Here is a 24,723-nt window from a genome sequence, read left to right as displayed (position 1 = left end):
GATATGGTTAAAACAGCCCAAATTACCAAATTGAAAGCCAGTAAGACAATGAAAATAATTTCAGTAGTTGAAAACTATTCTAATTTATATAAAGACATTTATCTCTAAAAAGACTGGTTAGGTTCTAGGACCCTTAAAGACTGATTTTTTGTCTAAATAATGGGTTTTATAAGTTCTCATTCTGAATGCAGAAAGAACCCATTCCTTATTTTCTGTATAAACATTTAAAATTTTGTATTTCATGGTAGGTTTTTAATTTCCTATTTCTTTAGGCATCAGAGTTTATTTCTTTTTTTTTTTTTTTTTTTTTGAGACGGAGTCTGGCTCTGCCGCCCAGGCTGGAGTGCAGTGGCCAGCTCTCAGCTCACTGCAAGCTCCGCCTCCCGGGTTCACGCCATTCTCCTGTCTCAGCCTCCCGAGTAGCTGGGACTACAGGCGCCCGCCTCGTCGCCCGGCTAGTTTTTTGTATTTTTTTAGTAGAGACGGGGTTTCACCGTATTAGCCAGGATGGTCTCGATCTCCTGACCTCGTGATCCGCCCGTCTCGGCCTCCCAAAGTGCTGGGATTACAGGCTTGAGCCACCGCGCCCGGCCAAGAGTTTATTTCAAGAATAGGTTCCATGAGCCTAACCTCGTATCTTCAAAAAAAGCAAGTCTATTATAAACATTGTTTAATATTAAATATTATATCCATCAAATATGGATTTGAAACATTTTTAAGTTTAAAGTCAAATATGTGTAGTTTTCAAAAAGTAAAATACAACAGCATTAGTAACTTTTTATTCTCAAAGTGATAAAAGCATTTAACATATACTTTACAGTATAAACAAATTAATAAGTACTATGCATTTTGCTTATAAAGTGAATTAAAGTATTTTAAGCATTAATATAATTCAATTTGTACAAAAAGTAAATTTCCAAATACAAGCTTTGGTTAGAACTGGTTATGTACTGTCAAATCCATTTTTCCAAAGTTGTTCAAGGAAAAAAACTTGACTAGCACAGGTAATTCTTGTACAATCAGAGCTTTTTACTATTTAGGAGGAGGGGAAATATTACTATAATTGCTTTTAATTTTCGAGTCTAGATAAGCCTTTTTTCTTCTCACTTATATGTTGCTGCAGGAGAGCATATCACTTTTGGAAAGCATAAATTATGAAGAAAATCACCTTTTGCTTTATTCTTAAGAAGATCATCCACTTTAAAAGATCTAAGACTGTTAGCTTCCTTAACTACTGAGATACTTTCTAAAAGTCACACTACTGAAAAGAGCCACTTCGAGAATGAATGTATTCCATTGGGGGGTAAATCACTTCTGATTTCCCTCAGGAGGGGTAGTAATATCTACTAGCACTAGTGCCCAAAATCAAAGTTTGTATCATCTAAAAAAACGCAACAATTTATAGGCTCTACAATACATGGATTACCTTTATTCATATGAAAGTAATATAAAATGTTACCTAACTTAAATAATATAAAATATCAGTTTAACCAAATTAACAATCACAAAACTGCAGACATTTTTCTATTAAAGTTTTCCAGTTCACTGAGCAATATTTACTGAAAAATATGATTATCAACTTAAATATATCCTCTTTAAAATTTGCTTTTTATGCTAACTGTACAATGGTGCTCCCTTTATGAGTTTTAAAAATTCTACTTATATAACTATGTAATTCCAAAACGGAAAAATGAGTGAGCCATCACTAAAATTTACTGGAAACTAATATTCTTTCATGGAAACAACTGATAAACATTTTAAAGTTCTATATTTATTTAAATTTGGCTTTTTAAAATAGATAAGCTTTTCATTTCAATTACTGTTTAATACTTCAAAGCTAGTTTAAACAAAGATAAAACCAAGAAGAACTAGTAAAGCATTCCTTACTTTACATACAGTGCCTCAAGTGCCACATACATAGTAACATATCACAGAAGAATGTATATGGTTTAGCAGATTACGGAGCAAACATAAAAGTTTATACAAAGCTAAACACTGCCTCCCTTCTGTACCATTTATTGTCTTTTAATTTGATCTTGGCTCTGTATTATCCTTCTATAATACCACTGTGTGACATTTATCAGTTTTCTAAGTGTTCCGATTACTTATATATACTTTTCTTTAAACAGCTTTGTAACATTTGAGAACATTCATCCAATCTTTTTCATTAGATACAATATATTCATTTTTCTCACAAAATGCTCACTTTCCTGAGCTATATGAAACACCTTATAACAGGTGTATGTATAACTGAAGACCCTAAAATGTCAAGTTTACATTTTTTTTAAATGCATAGAGAATATAACATTTCAGAAAACCTATTAGTACTTCTTGGATATTATAACATACAGGTTTTGTTTCCTTTAGACTGTAAACTGTTTAATATGTATAACTGGTTATTACTTTTACATCTGAATCACATTAAAAAAAATTCGGAGATATGATTGCGATTACCCTAAGGAAACAAATGGAGTTTTCTGACCAAAACTCATTCATGGGTCTTCCAATAAACAATCTTTACATATACTGACTCAAGATACCAAATTTCTGTGCCACAAAATAGTAGAATTATATCAGAACTACAGCAAATAAAACTTTTATTATAATACATTTGCTTGAAGTTAAGGTGCTATTCATCATGCCCTACATCATGCGGTTTTTACCAAGTGGGCATCATGTCGGGAAACCACACCCTACCAAGATGCTTGGACACTTCCCAGTGAATCTGCTCCAAACTATACTTTTGGTCAGGAATTAGTACTTCTTCCATAATGGATAATTGAGATAGGCGGCCACCACACATCTTCACAAACTCAACAAAGGCACTACATGAAACTTCACATTCCCCTAGTCCAATAGCTGACAAATTTTTGCAACGTTCTGCAATGCGAATTAACTCTTCGTCAAGTGGCCGTAATCCATTTGCACACACTACGAGTTCAACTAGTCTAGGGCATGTCATTCCCACACGGCCAAGCACATCTTTGCTTACTGATCTCCCAAAATACAGATGGGTGGCAGGTATTTCATAGCGAAAGAATGGGTCAAATTCTTCTTCATATAAAAAAAAATACATCACTAAGTTCACTTTGGGTGAATGTCTGATGAAAGCATCCCAGCTGCTCTTCTGAATAGTATGGAAGTGTGTCTGTCCAGGATTCTCACTGACTACATCAATGCGCAAATGTTCTAATCGAACATGTTTTTCAGAAGACAAAGCAAGTAACAACTCATCACTCAATAAGTGGTAGTTCAGGGCTAGTTCTCTTAAGCCATGACACTGATCAGCCACACAAAGGATACCTTGAAAGAAAAAAAAAAAAAAAAAAAAATTATTTGCAAGTTTTTGTAAAAGTTTATCTGTTCAAAAATTCAATCAAGTACATGTCCCACAGATGTTTGTCACAGTTCCCTTACCACAAAACTATATAACTTAAAATTTGTATAGCTGAATTGGAAGGGAAGTCACAAACATTTAAAATCTATTACTAATTTTGTCTACAAGAAAATGAAACCAATTCTAAATCCCATCTATGAAAAAGAAATAAAACTCAATTAATTAACTCTGTCATTTAAAAAATACACCATCACTAAGGTTAGGGCATTCCAGTAATGCACAGACAGTGCCATATTTTAAAAAAATTATTACTAACACTAAACTTACAGGTTAAGTAATTACATTATCACTGCAACAGAGGCCAAAGGACATTTTTTGAAGTTCAAAACCTAATCCTAATAAAAACAGAGTAAGACAGAACCATATAAAACTATGAATTAGGTAATGAAATAGAATACAAACTGAAGATTTCTATCAAATGATCAACAGTCTAATTGCTAATAGTGTACAGGCAGCTTATCAAATTTATAAGAAAAAATACCAAGACATCACTAAATAAGCATGTCAAAATAACTACTCAATTCACATTAATGGAAATATACATTATGACTTTTGAAGCTCTAACACACCCAGAAAGCAGCTCCCTTAGATGATTCCCTATACTTAGGGTGCTATGCTTTATAACTTACCAAAACTATCATCCTAGCAATAGATGACATTTCAAAGGTCAATATTTGATCTCTCTATAAGAGTTCTGGTTTTTTTTTTTTTTTTTGCATCAGTCTTACTGTAGCCCAGGCTGGAGTGCAGTGGTATGATCTCAGCTCACTGCAGCCTCTGCCTCCCAGGTTCAAGTGATTCTCCTGCCTCAGCCTCCTGAGTAGCTGGGACCACAAGCATATGCCACCATGCCTGGCTAATTTTTGTATTTTTGGTGGAGACAGGGTTTCACCATGTTGGCCAGGATAGTACTGAACTCCTGATCTCAAGTGATCCACCTGCCCTGGCCTCCCAAAGTGCTGGGATTACAGACGTGAGCCACTGTGTCTGGCCTAGTATAAGAATTCTACCCCAAAGAGGCACCTTATATTACCTAGTAAGTAACCCACTCAATCCATTTCTTCCTTATGTTTAGAAACAGGGATAGGAACAAAACATACATCATATTTTCATCTACTATTGTTTACAAGTATGATATGCCAGGTACTAGAGGTTATGCAACAAATAATTTTAAAAATATGGAAAAGTATTATTTCTATTTTGAAGTGGAGACAGCTAGCTAAAAATAGCGAAGCTGCAATACAAACACAGGCTGAGTGACTCTTATGTCCATGCACTTAACTACTGCTTAAGAAGTGACAAGACAGAGGCCACCAATAAGCCATAGCTTTGTAAGTGTTGGAAAAGACAGGCATTAGAATTATCAGAAAAGACAAACTGAATTGCCAGAATGAGTCACCAGAAAACAGAGTAATGTCTCAGTATTCAGTAACCACAAAGTTTCTGTTTTCCACAGGCAGGTATATACTTTATTTTTATTTTGAGATGGAGTCTTGCTCTGCCACACAGGATGGAGTACAGGGATGCGATCTTGGCTCACTGCAACCTCTGCCTCCCAGGTTTAAGCGATTCTCCTGCCTCAGCCTCCCAAGTAGCTGGGATTACAGGCACATGCCACCATGCCTGGCTATTTTATATACTTTGAAATATACCCTGATTACTCAAGGTAACCTTAAGCACATCTCTGTTCTGATACCATCTCACGCCAGTTAGAATGGCGATCATTAAAAAGTCAGCAAACAACATGCTGGAGAGGATGTGGAGAAATAGGAATGCTATTATACTGCTGGGAGTGTAACTTAGTTCAGCCATTGTGGAAGACAGTGTGGCAATTCCTCAAGGATCTAGAACTAGAAATACCATTTGACCCAGCAATCCCATTACTGGGTATATACCCAAAGGATTATAAATCATTCCACTATAAAGACACATGCACACGTATGTTTACTGTGGCACTGTTCACAATAGCAAAGACTTGGAACCAACCCAAATGCCCATCAATGACAGACTAAATAAAGAAAATGTGGCACATAGGCACCATGGAATACTATGCAGCCATAAAAAAGGATGAGTTCATCATGTCCTTTGCAGGGACATGGATGAAGCTGGAAACCATCGGTCTCAGCCAACTAACACAAGAACAGAAAACCAAACACCACATGTTCTCACTCATAAGCGGGAGCTGAACAATGAGAACACATGGACACAGGGAGGGGAACATCACACATTGGGGCCTGTTGGGAGTTGGGGGGCTAGGGGAGGGACAGTATGAGGAGAAATACCTAATGTAGATGACAGGTTGATGGGTGCAGCAAACCACCATGGCACATGTATATCTATGTAACAAATCTGCACGTTCTGCACACGTACTCCAGAACTTAAAGTGTAATAATAATTTAAAAACCACACACACACACGGGAAATGGTAACCCACAAGGCAAACAAAAGAAACTCTGGAGTATCATTTAATAACTACAAAGCAGTTGTGGCAGGCATAATGCTCAAAAGGCCTCCAAGATCCCACACCCTAATGTCTAGCATCCGTGAATTCCATAAGATATGCCCATGATTATGATATATGGTTCAGCTGACCATATAAAAGAGATTATCTGGATGGTCCTAGTCTAATCATATGAGCCCCTTTTAAAGCAGTTTTCTCTGCTTGAAGAAGAGGAAGTTAGAGAGATTCAAAATGCAAAGGACTCAACATGTTATTGTTGGCTCTAAGCTAGAGGGGGCCAAAAGAGAAAAATCACAACCAGTCTCTTAAGAGCAGAAAGACCCCCTAACAGCCTCTTGCTGACAGCCAATAAGGAAACTGGATGTCAGTCTGACAATCACAAGGAACTACATTCAGCCAATAACTTGAATGAGTGTGGAAGTGGATTCTTCTGCAGAGCCTCCAGGTAAGAGCCCAGCCTTCCTGACATTTTCCTCTCAGCCTTTTAAGACTCTAAGCAGAGAAGCCACTTGAGCCCTACCTACAGCTCTAATGTACAGAACAGTGGAGCAAATAAATGTGTGTTGGTTTAAGCTGCTTTGTGTAGAGCTGTCAGTTATGCACCAGTAAGAAAACTAATACATAGTTCCAAGTATTTAAAAACATAACAGTGGCAAAAGTAAAAGTAGGGCACTACTACAACTCAATAAATTAAGACAACCCAAATTAGAAAATAGGCAAAGGGGCCAGGGGCAGTGGCTTACGCCTGTAATCCCAGCACTTTGGGAGGCTGAGGCAGACCAATCGCCTGACGTCAGGAGTTCGAGACCAGCCTGGCCAACATGGTGAAACCCCGTCTCTACTAAAAATAAAAAACTAGCCGGATGTGGTGGCAGGCGCCTGTAATCCCAGCTACTCAGGAGGCTGAGGCAGGAGAATCACCTGAACCCGGGAGGTGGAGGCTGTGGTGAGCCGAGACCACGCCACCGCACTCTCCAGCCTGGGCAACAAGAAGGAGACTTTGTCTCAAAAAAAAAGAAAAATAGGCAAATAATCTGAATAGACATTTCTCCACAGAAGATATACAAATGGCCAACAAGCACATGAAAAGATATTCAAGGCCAGGCACAGTGGCTCTCGCCTATAATCCCAGCACTTTGGGAAGCTGAGGTGGGAGGGACACTTGAGCCCATGAGTTCGAGACTAGCCTAGGCAACAAGGCAAAACCCCATCTCTACAAAAAATACAAAATATTAGCTGGGCATGATGGCGTGTGCCTATGGTCCCAGCTACTTTGGAGGCTGAGGTGAGAAGATCGCTTGAGCCCAGGAGGTCCGGACTGCAGTGAGCCAGGATCACACCACTCCACTCCAGCCTGGGCGACAGTGAGGCTCTGTCTCAAAAAAAAAAAACAAGATATTCAACATCATTAGCCAACAAGAAAATGTAAATCAAAACCACAATGAGTTTACACCCCGTAGGATGGCTATAATCAAAAAGACAAGTAAGTGTTAGAAGACACTGGTAGTGGATATGTGAAGTGGTACACAGCAGCTTTGGAAAACAGCCTGGCATTTCCTCGAATGGAGAGTTACTATATGATCACTAGGTATATACCTAAAGAGAAATTAAACCATACGTCCACACAAGCAGCATTATTCGTAAGTCAAAAGGTAGATTTCCATTTATATGAAATGTCCAGAACAGACAAATCTATAGACACAGAAAATAGATTAGTGGTTGCGTAGGGATGGTTGGGATAGAGGTTTTGGGGGCAACAGCTAAGAGGTATATGGTTTCTTTTTAGAATAATAAAAACGTTCTAAAATTGTGGGGATGCATGTACTACTCTATCAATATACTACAAGTCAATAAATTGTACGTTTTAAATGAGAATTGTGAATTATATACCAATAAAGCTGTTACAAAGCTGGTGATTAGTGGTGGTAAACTCATAGAACTCATTTGGAAAAAAAAAAAAAAAAACATGGCAAAAAGCACAAAAACACAAAGACCCTTTGTCCTAGGACTTCCACTTCTTAAGAATGTACCCTAAGTAAGAAATTAATACAAGCAAACTGCTATAATCCAATTTTTTTAAAATCACAGCAAAAAAGGTAAAAACAAGTGTCCAACCTTCGAACTATAATGCAATGTTGGCTTATCAACAAGGAAACTAAGTAACTAAATGTTCATTAGTTCAACCTGATAATTAATATTAAGAAAGCAACAGGCATACTAACCTAGAGGTCCAGTTACAGACAATTATAACAACTATACGAAAAGGAAAAAAAATGATTAAATGTTCAGTGAGGAAAGTAGAATACAGTCCCTAATTTCAACTCAGAAAAACTGTCCAAATATGCAAAACATAGACAGAAAATATGTAAATATGAAATTTCAACGGAAATGCGGTTATACTCTTCAAATAAAAAGTACTGCAAGTATTCTTTCTTTTTTTTGAGACGGAGTCTCGCTCTGTTGCCAGGTAGGAGTACAGTGATACAACCTCGGCTCACCACAACCTCCGCCTCCCGAGTTCAAATGATTCTCCTGCCTCAGCCTTCCAAGTAGCTGGGACTATGGGCGCACGCCACCACGCCCAGCTAATTTTTGTATTTTTAGTAGAGATGGGGTTTCACCATGTTGGCCAGGATGGTCTGGATCTCTTGATCTCGTGATCCGCCTGCCTCAGCCTCCCAAAGTGCTGGGATTAACAGACGTGAGCCAACGCGCCCGGTTGTATTAAAAAGTATTCTTTCTCTTCCCTTCCTTTCCTGAAGTACTAGTCCAAAAGTCACTATGAAACCAACTTTGCAAAATTATGACCATGAAAGAAATCAGACCTAACCGACCCTATCTTGCTTCTAACCCTTAAGCTGCCCTTGTTCATTCCTGGGCGTAGGCTGAGCTAACTTTGGGAAGGAATCAGTTCATGGTTTGACTCTGAAACAAAACTGGTAACAGCCCTTTCATGAAAAGACCCCTCCTTCTTGTGTGGGGTCCAGTATGCCTTTGCAGGACTTTCAAACTAGCTACAAGATTAGAAAGTACAATGTGGGGGTCATGAAGCCTCTGGCTCCAAGAATGTGAACCTCCCAAACTGCTCATGGCAATAACATCATTATTGTAAAACCGAAGAACAGTGCTTGCCATATTTTGTAAACCCTGTACTAGATGAATCAGCTGACACCATCCAGACTGGTAATCTGGCTCAACCAGTTCTGCCATGGCACCTAGGAACAGAAGACATTAAGAAAACCTAACTTTGACCCCTTATGATTCCATCTCCAAACTGACCAATCAGCACTTCCCAAGCCCCTACCTGCCAAATTATCTTTAACAATTCTGATCCCCAAATGCTCAGGGAGACTGATTTGAGTAACAACAAAACTCCAGTCTCCTGCACAGCCGGCTCTGTGTGAATTACTCTTTCTCCATTGCAATTCCCATCCTGATAAATCGGTTCTGTCTGGACAACCGGCAAGGTGAACTCACTGGGCAGTTACAATTAAGTGGGATGAGGTAAGCTTATACTATACTATCAGAACTGTTGTGTATATTTAATAAAAATGAATGAACACAGGATATACCAGAATAAAGAGAACTAAGAACTCTCAGTTTTATAGAGAAATCAGAGACATAAAGACTCATACAATGTGGTAAATGTTAGCAAAAACGTTCCGAGTGTTCTGGAAATACACAGGTGGGAAATCTCAACCAGAAAGGAGAAGTTCCCTTCTTCTCCTATGTTGACAGGCGGGTCAACATAGATCACATCTAAGCTGAACTCTAAAGCCTGGGCTGGCTGCAGTTAGCAAGGTGAAGTTAAAACATTTGAGCAAGTATTCCACAGGATAAAGTGTACTGAGCAACCACAAACAAAGGTACAAACAAAAATCTGTAGTTCCACAGGACCCAAGTAAAAGTTCCACGTGAGTGACCAGCAAGAGACAAGTGGAGGTCAAGATACAAAGGACCTTGTACACTATGAAGCCAGGAAGCACAGACTTTATTCTGAGAGCAGAGCTATACGGTAAATAAAAAAATGTAATAAAGGTCATATAAGAACTGCCAAAGCCTATTCTTAACTTCTGGTTTATAATAGCTTCAGTGGTAATCTGTAAGTGGCAGAGACAGCTAAGAAAATACAACCACAGACCTAGCCATTCTCATCACCAAGAGCCTCCTGTGGGAGAAAAGAGAATGAGCAAGGAGACTTGGGAGAATGAGCAAGCAATCTCCATCTAAAATGGAATCATTTCTTGGGAGAAGGCTGACCTTTACCAATGGCAAGAAGGTTGGAAGTGTTTTGTAAAGATCAAAGATTTGACACTATCCCTTAAAGAACAGGTTTCCCAAATAACACAGCTAAAGGATCAGCAAACATGTCAATAGTGGGAGGAGTCAGGAATGAAGCAGCAGATAGCAGTATATATAATATAGTAGTAGGGTTTACACACTCTTTTCAATACAAACCACCTGGAATTTAAATAATCTCAAACTGAATAATTCAGTAATGCTCAGAAAATCCTATATAAGAGAAACTGGAAAGAGCTTTTATAATGCTCTTCTCCCATTTGATGGGTTCTTGGCTCCAAAATTCAACTTAGGAAAAACACCATCTTGCAAAATGTAAGGCTACCACTTAGTACAACTCTTCTCCCTCTACATAGTGAGAAGAAAACCAATTATGTGACTGCTATGACTCAAAACCTACCCTATTAGCTCAACTACAATGAGAAAAAATTCTACTGTACTTAATAGGACACCTCAGGCTGACCTCATACTGTCCTTTCCTCTTTTTCTCCTGTTCATTTTCTGGCATGTGCTATTCATAAATTTACCAAATAAGATTAGAAAATAAGCTGAAAGCCAGTGTCTAGGCTAGTAACATATGCTATTCTATTACTTATGCTATCCTATTACTACATTAGAAATATTTTAAAGAGATGAAGCAGTCGTATTAATCCACCTTTAAGGTTAATGATCATAGTTTTTTCTAATTTGATGAACATATCAATGCATTTTACTAAAATGTGTCTAGCAAAAAACGCAACATACCTGCTGGAGAGACATGAGGACAGCTGCTCATTTTCAACAGCTTGAGGGTATCACTGTTGTTGGCCACTAGTACTTTGAGAGATGGATCATCCACTGGAGTATCATCTATCTTAAGTGAAGACAGGGATTTGGAGTTTACGAACACAACTGTCAGTGCAGAGATAAAGTGAGACTGAAAAGCAAAAAAAAAAATTATTTCAATTTTTAGGAATGAGAATTGAGGGGTTTCCTAGTGAGTCATAATGACATTAATATTTTGTAAATGTTTTAGGGGCGGCACCCCTTCACTCTGTTGTTGGGAGTATGGCAAAAGACGTGACTATCTGTTATCTTTGAGAAGAGCCTATTTATGTGTAGGGGAAAAAAAACATTTCAAGCCTCAGAATAAGTGTCTCTAAATTGGAGAAACCACTGGTAAGTAAAAAGAGGAATTCTGGAACCAGGGATGAGAATCTCTCTCAGCCATATCTGGAAACCCTAGTGTTTTATAAAACTAAACTGCATTTCTTTTCTGTTTGATAGTTATGCCCACTAAACAGTAACTATTAACACCATCATTAAAAATTAATATAATAATTTATTTAAAATCTGAGACTCATTTGAGATACGAAAACTCATAGAAAATTTGATTCTAAAACAATCAAAATCATACTTACAATTCCAAGTTTAAAATTCCTTCAAATGTTATCTACAATATTTTCAAGTCTTCTATTTTAATGTATTTTGATCCACAAAAGCACTAAAGAAATCATTCATCATGTATCATATATATGTATATATGTACATATATATGTGTGTATAAACACATACACACACACGTATGTATCTGTTGGACAGAATTTGACCTAAAGGAATCAATGTAGACAAACAGGAATTAAAGCATTCTCAAAGTATGCAGCTCTCAATCGGAGCTCAGATACGAGTTGAAACCACTAGGCAAAGAATCTAGGAGAGTAAAGAAAGGCTAATACATGGTCCAACATATTCCTCTCTACAAAACCAACTTCATGCTCCAGTTAGCTTTATAAATTCTCTACAGGAGTGAAAAAGAATGAGGGCAGGCTAAGAGCCAAGAAAGTATAATGAAAACATTACCTTTTTTTTTTTTTTGAGACAGAGTATTGTTCTTGTCACGCAGGCTGGAGTGCAGTGGCAACTCCTTAGCTCATTACAACCTTGAAATCCTAAACTTAAGCAATCCTGTTTCATCCTCCGTAGTAGCTAGGACTACAGGTGTGAGCCACCATGCACAGCTAACTTTTTTTTTGGTAGAGATGGATCTTGCTATGCTGCCCAGGCTGATCTCGAACTCTTGGCCACAAAGGAACCTCCTGCCTCGGCTTCCCAAAGTGCTCGGATTATAGCTGTGAGCCACCACACCCAACCAAAACACTATCTTCTTGGTCATAATTCCCTAATTTACTTTTTCCCTACTGTGATTAAACAACTGGTTAACTACTCAGATTTTGATTAAGTAACTATTTAACTACTGAAATGTTAACATCTTTCTCCTAATATTTTCATATCAAACTCAATTATATCTTGTACAAACATATTTCATGTTGCAGTCTAATGATTGCATCACTGACGTCTTTTCCCATTTCCCCAATTTAGCTCTGGTCAAAAACATTTCTTCTATGTTCTCTTCAGTTCTCTCAAGATTTCCAAAATATTACAACGCCCTATTTCAATCTCCTACCAAAGCCATAAAAGGAAAAGAAAAAAAGAAAAACAGTATTAAGTATTCTAGACTCACTTAATAAGGAAAGAAGCATTCTTTCCATTAGCTCCATTCATGGTTCCCAAATTAGTACTAGATATAAGCATAATGGTAAGAAAAAAAAGAAAAATTATGTTCAACATATCTTTTAATATGGTATTTTTATATATACCATATGAGTCAGTATGTACATTTGTATTTTAGCTATGGTAGGTACACTAAAAATCAATTCAGATTGTTTCATTTCCCATTTGAAGCTTGAAGGTGGCGCTATACCATGTAACTAGTATTTCTTAGAGTGAGTTTCCTTAACCATCTTAATCAGAATCACCTGGACTGCTCACAGGAAGAGGAGACTTAGAATCACCCCGAATTTGAAAAAGGGATACAAATCCAAAATTTAGGAGGCTATTCAGAAGATTTTTACACATTAAGTCGGAGTACCATGCTGATCTAACTTCTGTACTTAGGATGTAAAAATATTAAGATAATTAGATTCTCCTGCCCATTTCTCTTATTTTATACATGAAGAAAAACATTTTATCTCAAAATATACATATGTAATGAAAATGTTTCAAAATCAATTAAGACTTTGACATCACTGGTGATTTATTTGGTACAGACATTCTACCGAAACAACCACTTGGGTTATATATTCAATTCAGTTATATTCCGTCCTCAATCATCCCAGTATATTACCAGGTACTTAAAAGGATATCTGTATTTTAGTTTTCAGTGTCTTCTGGGGAAAAAACTATCAATTATTGTTGGATACTAACCTACTAACCATTAGCTAACATACTCAGACACCTTTACCACCTTTCTAAAAATGTACCCTTCTTATTTTTGTATTTTAAGAGAATAGTTGTGAGAGAGACACGATCTCTGATTATGTGCAGGATCACGTTAGAATATATATATGAAGATATGTTAACTTTTCACCCAAATAAAGGATGTCTTTAAGTCTGTAAATTAATCTAAACTGTGCTGATACTAACCTTGGTCAAGATTAAATCTTTACAGAACATTTGCCAAAAGATTTTACAAGCTAGACCTGCTCTCAATACTGGCACACTCTACTTTTGATTCTAACATCACCAATCTGCTCTGGAAGCCCCAAAATGAGTATCTATGTGTCCCTTTTTTCCTAATATGGTTGACTCTGTTTTACTTACTGAATTTCTTTTAATACTTCCTATAGACGCCTCTGTAAATTTCTTTAACCATACCAATTTAGAAGTACGGTGATTTAAAAAAAAAAAAAAGCTTAAAAAATACTATTTCTTTTCATTCTAAATAGTAACTGATTTTCCATTATGTATATATATTACTTTCCTTATACCCACACTGTCAATACAAAAAAAAAGGTGAGACTTTCACCGGATTTCTCAGTAATAGAAAATAAAACAAGAAGACCAGATACCTTTGGTAAATCCATAAAGCTTGGTCGAGCAGTTGAAATAAGTCCAAGTGTTTTTAAAGAGCAATTCACAAGTTGCGACAGTATATCACAAGCTGCTTCAGCTGATTCCTTGCTGCTGTCCACCTTAAAAAAGAAACACCATTACTCATGTATATTTTATTGTCTTTTCACTTTTTTCCCCAAATACCCAGACTTCAAGATTACTCATGTATATATTTATATTTCTCTGTACACATATTCGTTTCATAGAAGTATCATTACTAGTTTATTGCATTATAACTTAAAGAACATTCTTTCAATCATCCACCCTCCACCCTCACCTCCAACTTTAGCCTTTTCTGAGTCTCTCTGAAAAAGTAGAAGGGCAATTGTCAAGTCAAGACCTAGCTTTCATTATAAAAGACATATTTAATGTTGGCTTTTACACTGATTTATTCCAAAGTGACTGTATAAACTAATGGAGTAAATCAATTTATAGTCTTTAAAAAATAATTATGTATTTGGTAGTGGATCACATAATAGATGTAAATACAGGCTCTATGGTATGCACTAGAAACTGAGTATTTACTCAAAATGTACATGTGTATCACAACCTGGGATTCATTATTAATGTTATCAATGGAAAGATGAATGTGAAGTAAAATGAGTGTACTGGACCAGTCAGGCATGAAAATCTAAACTAAGTAAGAGATAGCTATTCTCACACATACTTCTGCAAAGACATTTCCTAAGGGAAGGATAACAGGGCCAAAAAATCCCTCAAGGATGTAAAAAGGAGTTCATCCATCAAAAAGTTAGTTGTTGCCTGGGAAACACCTTAAAACAACAGTTAAAAGGATATTATTAATTTCCAGATTCATATACAGTACTTTATCCCAAAAATGTTGAGTGGATGGTAAAACTAATGTGCTAATTATATTAGTTTCAGACACAGAATCAACATCACCTGGGAATTTGAATGGGAACAAATGTTGATGCCCAACCCAGACCATCTGAATCAGAAACTGTTGGGGGGAGGGTCAAGCCCTCCAGGTGATTTTGATGCACATAAAGTTATAGAACCTCTCTTCTAGACTAAATATTCTAACTATAAGCCTCCTTGGTCTACAATCGGTGAAGACTATCAGGAGAGCCCAGAAGAATCCTGTGATGTGACTCTTTTTTGTAAATCAGAAATTATTTCCTCGGGGGGAAAAAAAAACCCTAATAAAAATGTTAAAACTTTTGCACAAATGATTTTATGAGGGTTATACCAGATACACCTGAATTATATCACAGGGCTGTAAAAGAATAAAAATGACCCAGCAAATCTACTAGGTGGAACTGGACTTTAAGACCTATCAGAGGAATGTATTATACACATCTTTGTATATGATTTACCATTAGAACACTCTTAGACAACTCAAAGATAACTAAAACCAAACAGAAACCTCTTCAGCCTTCTTCCCTGGGGGTATGGGGATGAGTCCTGAATTTTTGTTTGATCCCCTTACCCTTACCCCCAGTTAGGATCGCAAGATAATATACTAGACATCCAATTAAATTTCAGGTAAACAACAGATTTTTTTTTTTAGTATTAAAGATGTCCCAAACATTAAACGGGATGTAACTACACTAAAAATCATTGATTATCTGAAATTCAAATTTAAATACTCATCTTACATTTTTATTTGTAAAACCTGGCAATCAGTGGCCTAAGTGCCTTTGTGCGTTTTTCTGGGAAAAAAGGTGAAAACATATCCAACCATTCCCATCACCAATTCTCTCCTCCTCCTTGGACACACATGGGAGAATAAGCAGGTAATCTCCATCTAAGAGGAAATCACCTTCTTCAAGGGAAGACAAGATTTTAGTTATGGCCAGAAGTTCTGGGTTAAGAACTATTGTTTTGCCTAGGTTTAGCCTGGACTGTTCAGTAATTGCTATATCCAGGTAAATCAAGTATTCATGCATTGTTTTTTTCAATAAGTTATTTACCATCACAAAATCTGGTGTTTAAAGATTCAGTAAACATGCCCATATTTCATTTTATTCATTACCCAAAACAAAACATGACAAGCCTCACACAAACCACTGTGATTTTTTATTTTAAATAGAGACAAGGTCTCGCTCTGTCACCAAGGCTGGAGTAAAGCCGCACAATCATAGTTCACCGCAACCTCAAACTCCTGGGCTCATGCAATCTTCCCACCTCAGCCTCCTGAGAAGGTGGGACTATGGGACTACAAGTGCGCACATCCAGCTATGATTTCTTAAATTATTCTGGATATCTCAAAAAGTCACCCACTTCATTTATCTCATCACTGCATGATTTCCAATACCTTCCTTCCAGCAACAAAAAGAAATAAACAGTGCCCTTTGGCATTCTTCCATGTACCTTTTTCTATTTCTCTCTAAAATATATTCATCTAAATCTTCTACATAAAGTTTCTAAGCTTCCTTTTCATTTGAAGATCCCATTTCAAAAAGCATCAGTAAGTAACACTAAGTTCCTGTTAGAGAGAAATAGCAACTAAGTTCTACTCAATTATAATCGCCCAATTTTTATTTTATATTTCTTTTTCCTCAAAATCGTTCACAATTCAATGTAATTCACAGCTTTATCAATGACTTATGCTTATTTAGTAGCTGCTTTTGCTGTTTTAAGAAATGATTAATAATTAACAGAGTAATTTAGCTCCATCAAATATAATAATTATTTTGTGACAGCTTCTAAGGTATACAATAATTCTAAATTTTTAAGCATTTTCCCTGAAAAAGCAAATATTTTAAAGGCATGAGAAGATGTACTGGTTTAGGAAACAAAAGCTACTAAAAATACTTATTTTTTAAAAGAAGGATTTAAAATATTACCTTGAAGCTGACATATTGTAGATGGTTTGAATGTCTTTTAATAATCTGTTTGATCAGCTCTGGATGGGTAGCTTTCAAGTAAGATGTAGCTGGCTGATTCAGTTCAAATTCAAAACATCTCCACAAGTCAGGCATGTGAAATACCTGGTTCCAGTTGCGGCAAACTTGTGAAGCATGAGCCCGGTCAAGAAGAGGCAAATACTTAAATACTTGGAGAATAATGTCCTGAAGGAGATTACCCCAATCACAAGTCTGAGAATGCTCATTTGTAGTCCTCAGTTTCTTGGATTTCTCTGTAGTTCCTTCTTCTGATGAATTACGGTCACTATCTCTTCCTCCTCGTTTCATCCTATTCCGAAAAATGCATCAGTTTTTTTCCTACTCAACTTTTGAATAGAAATAAACTCAAAATTCATTCTTCTGTCACTGAGATGTGTGTTTATATACACAAACACAAATATGCGGAAAAACTGGATCAGTAATTCAAGAATACCAAAACAAACTATTTTGAAAAATGCCAATGAAAGCCAACAATGGTTTATAAATTTTATACTTTTTTGGCATATGTTTTTAAACATTTACATTTATCAGTATAATATACTACATGGGAGAAAGATCATTATGGTTTTGAAACTACGCTAAGAATTTATATTTCAAAAGTTGTGGTCAACTTAACTAAATGAATATAAAAGGGAACCTATAGTGATACTTTGTAAAGGTTTCTTAAAAGTCATCTAAGGATATTTGTTCCTGAATTTGAGGCCGACCAGGGTCCCAAGAACCTCCAGAGAGGATGTTAATTAAGTAGCCAACAGATGTTCCACATTTAATAATCTATACAGGGGTCCTGTGGTTCTGGTCCAAGGACCAGAACTGGGCCCCATAGCAGGAAGTGAGCAAGCTTTACAGCCTGAACTCCTCCTGTCAGATCAGCAGCTATATTAGATTCTCATAGGAGTGCGAACCTTATTGTGAACCATCCATGTAAGGGATCTAGGTTGTGTGCTCCTTATGAGACTCTTAATGCCTGATGATCTGAGGTGGAACAGTTTCTTCCTGAAACCACCCCCTGCCACAGACAGGCACTGGGCTATGTGTTACCTGCCAGACATTTCTAACTCTGTCTAAAATAAGCAAAACCACCCCAGCTATGAATTGTTTGGTTTGGAATGTAGCTGCTTCTTCAAACACACCACTTACTATTGCACTGTTTTCCCCAAGTTGTGTTTTTGAATTATACCTATTTGTTTATTCTATGTATTCTTAGCACTTTCATTCCATTAGTTTCTTTGAAAGATAGTTTTTTCATGGCAAAACAGTTTTATGGTTAAAGAGCATGGGCTCTGGAACCAAGCTCCTTGGGTTTGAATTCTGGCTCTACCTCTCACTGGCTATGTGGCTTTGAGCAAATTACTTGATATTCTTGTGCTTCGATTTGCAAAATGAGTTTAATAAAACATAGGGTTTCTGTGAGAAATGCAATATTATTAAGGTTTTTCAAAGGGGAGATATGACTGTTGTATAGGAAAGCAGTCCAGCATTAACGACATTAAAGTATACAACACGCTAAAAACCGGGGTTACCACCCAGAAGGCAGAGAATGATTCATTCATTCATTCATTGTGTTCATTCATTCATTCAAGATGGGGTCTCGCTCTGTCACCCAGGCTGGAGTGCAGTGGCACAATCATGGCTCACTGCAGCCTTGACCTCCTGAGATCAAGCAATCCTTCCACTTCAGCCTCCAGAGTATCTGCATGCACCACCACACCCGACTCTATTTTTGCTTTAAAATCGACTCTATTTTTGCTTTAAAATCGAGAGAGGGAGAGGGAGAGAAGGGGAGGGGGGGGGGGGGGAGAGAGAGAGATTGTGTGTGTGTGTGTGTGTGTGTGAGAGAGAGAGAGAGAGAGAGAGAGAAAGAAAGAGCGAGAGAGAGAGAGCAAGCAAGCTTGTGTACGAGAAAACACACCCTGGAAGCAGACTCACTGAATTATTATAGTAACTAACAGTAGATGGCAGATCACAGGTAATTTTTTTTCTTGCAAACATCTTTTCCCTTTTTATGTTCTACACATTTCTTTTACTATCAATGCATTACTGTGTAATTAGATTTTTTAAAAGGTCTTGTTTTGATTTGTTTGTTGGAAACGTAGAGCAGGCTCTAAACTAAATGGCTGCAGACCACTCACTGGTAGTTATTTAGTTTAGAGCCTGTAATACTTTTGTTTCTAGAGAACAGTTCTGGCAGGGTAGTGGTTTTGACCTAAACTTGGGGTCACAACCTTTCAGAAAGATGGCTTGTTGCTCCAACTCTCTTCTGGCCTATCAGCATAAAAAATTTCTCATTCCTGTGTGAGATGAAGGATATGCATATGCATTACTGTGAAAGAGATGTTTCTGCAGACTTTCTCCATCCAGTACCTCGCAAAACTTGTGAGAGAGGATTGAGGGCTGGAGAGTAAAAACAGAATGGCAGAGGCCTCTGACCTTAATGCCATGAAAGTCAGTCTAAGACATCTTAGCATATGTGCAATCAACTGCCCATTCTTCACTGCTCCTATTACCAACTATGTAAATAAAATATATTACATATACCCTACTGATCAGGGAGAGAACAAGAACACAGAATGACAGAGGTGACAGCAAGAAGGTAGTTTGATGGAAGACTGGAAATTATGTGTAACTCTGAGAATAGATTTTTTTTTTATAAGTTTAGAGAAAAGTGTATAATCTACACTGTAATCTTTAATATTGTCTCTTCTAATAATAATCCCTCACTAGAGGTTGAGGTAACACTGTCATTATGACCCATTTTTCTGCTTTAACTTACCCTGAAGGCTTATTTTAATTTTAGTATATAAAATTTGGGTCAAAGAACAAAGTGTTTGCTATCCAGAGCTTATAATTTCTCTTCTGACCACCTAAAACTACTCACAATTTTGAGATACAGAGATTCAAAAAAGAATGACAGTCTTCGTGATTTCTACACCTTATTATAGAATACTGATTGCCTGTTTCTGGAGAACAATCTTCTAAAACCAGAACTAGACAACTTAAAAGACGGAATGATTCATTTTACTTGAGAGTATATGGAGATATATAGATATATATATAAAAAGGTAGCCTTATTCACATAATAATCTTTGCTAATAAATACCTTGCTGGTCCTAAAAATAGAAACTTTCTTTTGTCTATTATAGTACTGTTTTAAATAAAATGTACTTAAATACCTTTCCAAGTTCAGGTTAAAGAAGCTGACAAAATTTTTTTTAACAGTATGCAACACTAAGGGACAGTATCTCTTGATCTAGTTATAAAAACACTATATGATCACCAAAACATATTTTAAGCACTTACCAGTTTACAAATAGCTGAACTAAGTCTGTAAATTGTCATATGTAATATGTCTATGTCACCATTACAGTGCAATAAGCAATGGAAAAAAATCTAAGGCCAAATTCCAATAAAAACAGCCTCTGGACTATCCTCATTTTTGTATGAAAATAACAGGAGTGAGTGGACACTTAATAAAAATTTTACATGTCAATTTTTCCAAGTTGGTTTCCTTTATGTATGAAAAAATTTACACTACTTTAATAGTATCTTATTAAATCTACTTACACATGAAACTCTGCTATACAGAAAATTAAACATCTCAGAGCATCTTCCAGGCTGCAAATAATTTACATCAATGGACCCTATAATTCCTATTTTTGTCAAAGTGAAAACACCTCTTTTGAACAGAAGTGTGGAGGACCAAGCTGTACTATAAAACGTCAATGAGACTTTCTAGATTCTAGAAATCTAGAGCACCAAAACTAGGCCTCTTCAGGACTCTGGCAGTTTAATTTTCTGCAAAGTTTCTAGGCCCCAAATAATGCAACTTAGGCCACCAGAGCTTTTGGTGAGGGACTGATATGACTACAAATTGCTAAATAGCAAACTATTGAGGAAAGACCACAGGCTAGCTGAGCAGCACAAGGAGTCAGTGAGCTAACTCTATGTTCCATAAACTTTGAGGTGGGCACCGTGGGCCACGCCTGTAATCCCAGCACTTTGGGAGGAGAAGGCAGGTGGATCGCTTGAGCTCTGCAGTTCGAGACCAGCATGGGCAACACAATGAAACCCGTCTCTACAAAAAATACAAAAATTAGCAGGGCATGCTGGCCCACGCCTGTAGTCTCAGTTACTAGGGAGCTTGGGGTGGGAGAATCGCTAGAGCCGAGATCGCGCCATTGCACTCCAGCCTGGGTGACAAAGTGAGTCCCTGTCTAAAAAAAAAAAAAAAAAACTTTGAAAGAAGCAGTCAATTTCATCATTAGATGAAGACCGGAAGTGAACAGCTAGCTGTGTCCATCGTTTAGGCCCTTTTACACTGGCCATGCAGTAATTTTAAATGCCCATTTGTAGTTAACTCTAAAAAGCCTATTTTGATATCACAGTTCCTTTCTGTTCTGCTTTTACTAATATCAAACTAATATGCATTCTTCGGCTGAAATACAAGAATAAAACACTATAAAGAGGTTAACTCACAACTAAATGGTTAGAGAGCACACAGTGGCGAAAATGTGTCCACAGGTCATAGAGATAAACTGATAGTTGATGGTACTTTTATAAATATTTCAGAGATAACAGAAACTAAGTTACCTTTTTTTCAAGTTAGAAAAGGAGGATTCTAATTAAAACATCTGGGTCACTCAACTGGACATCATTAGCAACGACGAAATAAAAATGATCTCTCCCACCTCTCAGCTTGGAGATACAGACCATTTACTGGCCTGCTTCCTGATCCCTGTCTGCCACTCCACCTAAAGGACTGCCCACGCCAAAGGCAGGCGCGCAGCCGCTCAAGTTGACCAAGTTTTTCGCCTGGCTAAGCGGCGGGGGCGTCCCCCGCTCCCTGCGCCACCTCCCGACTGGCTTCCCCTGACATTTCTCATACGCCCCACCCTGGGCACTTTGACATTTCAGTGCCTCATTGCTTAAGCTCCCAGCACCGGCGTAGCCGACGCCGGGAGGGCCCCACACAGTGCAAGTTCCACGATGCCTGTCACCAGCCCGCGCCAAGGGTCATAAAGCCAGGCAGGAGCCGCAGCTAGCCCCGGAGCGGCGGCGTCGCCGGCAGGCTGCAGGCGGCCGCCGCACACGCACCACGCCTTGTTGACGTGTTTGGAAGCCAGCACGGAGGGGAAACGCCCCCAAACAAGCTGCAAGGTCTGGGTGCCGCGCCCCGCGCCACGCCCGGCACTCCTGAAGAGCAGCCAGCGCGCGCCCCGGCCCCCGCGCCCCTTCGGCCCGCCCACAGACGGTCCGCGGTCCCTCCCCAGCCCCGCTGTCACAGCGGGGCTCGGCCCTGTCCCTCCGCCGTTACCTGCTGCCGGGGGCGGCTTCCCCTACACACCACCCCGTGCTCCGGGGACGGCGGCGGCCGCAGGTCCCGCGGCTCTCACATGAGGCGCCCCTGGCCCCCCGCTTCGCGCTCCCGCGGCCGCGGCCCCCCGCGCTTCGCCCGCATCTGAGGCGCTGGTCCCGCGGAGGGCGCCAACGCGGCTCCACCTTTGCGGCTCTGGCTGCCCAGAGAGAAGCCTTCCTTCCCAGTCCCACGCTGTCTGCGCCTTGTTCAGGGACCCCCGGCGCCGCGACAGACTACCTCAGCGAGCGGCTGCCACCGCGAATGCTTCCTGCGCCTCTGCTACAGACAGCGAGTCTAAAATGGCGCCCAGGGCTCGCGGCCGCGCGCTTCACCGGCGCGTCCCGGCCCGAGGGGGCGGGGCGGGGGCGGGGCGGGGCGGAGCCCGGCGGGAGTGGGGCCGCGCCCAAGCGGGAGCGCGCGCTGCGGCCTCCCCTTCCTCCCCGCTATGGGACGGTTCTCTGCTTCCCTGTCATAGATGTGACTCCCGCTTGAAGGGGATTTTTTGTTGTTGTTTTGAGACGGAATGTGGGAGGCTGGAGCTAGCTATATGTGGAAGAGTCTATCTGTGGCTGAAACTGGAAGGTTTAGGGAGGTGGAGCAGAAAAAAGAAAGGAGTCTCACCGGAGCCTGCTAGGGACCGCGGCCCGTGGGTGGCCGCCCGGATGCCTGAAACCGAGGGGTTAAATACAGTCTCTGAAGACCCGCGCATCGATGTGCATAAGTGGTGCTTAAAAGATGCCAAGGAATTGTACCAGAATAGTGACAGTATTAACGCTGGGATTGCAGATAATTTTTATTTTTCAAATATTTGTATTTCCCAATATTTGTAAAGTGACTTTTATCATTAGAGTTATTACATTTTAAAAACGACATTTGCTTTATGAAATAGAGTCCTGAAATTTGTAAATAGCTTTTGAAACACAGTGGGGAAAGTAAAGGATTACAAAGCTGCTGAAAAGAAAACCTCTGGTGAATCCTTTTGTAAATCAAGGCATCTTTGTGTGTAACTGCTACCTAGTTGACCTATTTTAAAGTTTGGATTTTTTGATACTGGGTTTTCTTAAAGTTAGAAATATTCTTAGGTACAATATCATAAGTTGAATCATGCGCCATTCCTCTCTACACCTCCAAAAAAAAAGAGAGAAAGTAATTTTCCATTCAAAGATGTCTTAGAACACACAGACCCATGTGTAATAGACTGAAAAGCAGTGGTGCCCAGGGAGCTCTCCGTTCTTCCCATTTTCCCAAGAAATTGAGCTGGGAAGCCATGTACAAAGTTACACCGAAGTTCACTGTGACGCCAGGAGTGGTACAGACTTATACCTGTAATCCCAATATTTTGGGAGGCCAAGACAGAAGGATTGCTTGTGGTCAAGAATTGGAGACCAGCCTGGGCAGTATGTCCAGACTCTGTCTCTACAAAAAAAAATAATAATAATAATTAAAAAAATTAGACAGGCTTGGTGTAATCAATCCCGGCTACTACTCAGGAGGCTGAATCGGGAGGACGGCTGGAGCCCAGGAGTAGGAGGTTACAGTGACCTATGATGTCACCACTGCACTCCAGTCTGGAGGAGAGTGAGACTCTGTTTCTATAATAAAATGAATTCAATGTGGGGAAATGCCAATGTTGTTTGTTTGGGATTGTTTAAGGGCATGCCAGCTGTCAGATCACTGAATGAAACTGTACAAAGTCTCTACTAGCATAAGAATGTGGATTTACCTGAACTGCAACATTGTTTTAGGTCTCTCAGTGACTAGATGATGAGGAACAATAGGAAGTTCTAAGAAAGACAGTGATAATTATCAAACAAAAACAAATAAGTCAAATACAGGCCCATTTATTTAACGTTGGGTGAACAATATAAATGATCAGCAAAATACATTAAACCAATTCAGTAAACATGATGAGCATGGGTTGCGTTACGTTAATATTGTATCACATTACGGTTATGTCACATTCCGATCATAGTTCTTTTTTTTCACCAGTATGATCTATTCTCCTCCTAAACAAGACAAGGACCTTGGCACACTTGACCTATTGAATACCCCTTTTCTTCCCTGTTATTGGCAAAGATTTTATTTCACTTTTCTTTTTTTGAAAAAAGAAACGTGTTTTTTTTTAATCAGTCAGTACTTATTTACATTTATCAATTGTATCATCAAGATTAGTGGCATGGTGGGTGGGAGAAAGGATGAGTGTGAAGCACATTGATCCAACAGGGAAAAATAATTTATTACTGACCCTGTTTGGAATGGCCAATGCATGTAGTAATAAAAAGCAGATGAACAATTAGTCTCTTTATTATTGTTTTAAATTATCCACAGACAATGTACCCCTTCACCATGTAGAATGGTGTAGACTATTCCCACACCACCCCAGCCTTGGTACACCAATGATCAGGATAGA

The 24,723-nt window shown here is 38.7% G+C and overlaps 1 protein-coding gene across 2 annotated transcripts; it reads right to left on the bottom strand.

Annotated features, from left to right (window-relative positions):
- Positions 1-764: 764 nt before the first annotated feature.
- Positions 765-22,664, bottom strand: FBXL3 (F-box and leucine rich repeat protein 3). 2 transcript variants are annotated; one of them, XM_033177515.1, is made up of 5 exons: positions 22,551-22,664; positions 16,898-17,246; positions 14,045-14,167; positions 10,902-11,073; positions 765-3,303 (listed from the first exon to the last, which is right to left on the bottom strand). In XM_033177515.1, exons 2-5 carry the CDS (start codon positions 17,243-17,245, stop codon positions 2,660-2,662), a joined length of 1,287 nt encoding a protein of 428 aa, XP_033033406.1. In that variant the 5' UTR covers position 17,246; positions 22,551-22,664; the 3' UTR covers positions 765-2,659. The 2 variants fall into 2 exon arrangements, with proteins under 2 accessions (XP_033033406.1, XP_033033405.1); XM_033177514.1 differs by having other exon boundaries at positions 22,272-22,613.
- Between the last annotated feature and the right edge of the window lie 2,059 nt (positions 22,665-24,723).

This window comes from Trachypithecus francoisi, unplaced genomic scaffold (genome assembly GCF_009764315.1).
Source record: "Trachypithecus francoisi isolate TF-2019V2 unplaced genomic scaffold, Tfra_2.0 Lachesis_group18, whole genome shotgun sequence".
Taxonomy (NCBI): domain Eukaryota; kingdom Metazoa; phylum Chordata; class Mammalia; order Primates; family Cercopithecidae; genus Trachypithecus; species Trachypithecus francoisi.
The sequence above is the reverse complement of the archived record's forward strand: the minus strand, read 5'-3'. Positions and strand labels throughout refer to the sequence as shown.

Coding starts and splice junctions, on each gene's coding strand:
- FBXL3 (XM_033177515.1), bottom strand. CDS start 17,245: ATGAAACGAGGAGGAAGAGATAGTGACCGTAATTCATCAGAAGAAGGA. Junction 11,074..14,044: donor GCTTTATGGATTTACCAAAG/GTATCTGGTCTT, acceptor TTTGCTTTTCAG/TCTCACTTTATCTCTGCACT. Junction 3,304..10,901: donor TCCTCATGTCTCTCCAGCAG/GTATGTTGCGTT, acceptor TTTTCTTTCAAG/GTATCCTTTGTGTGGCTGAT.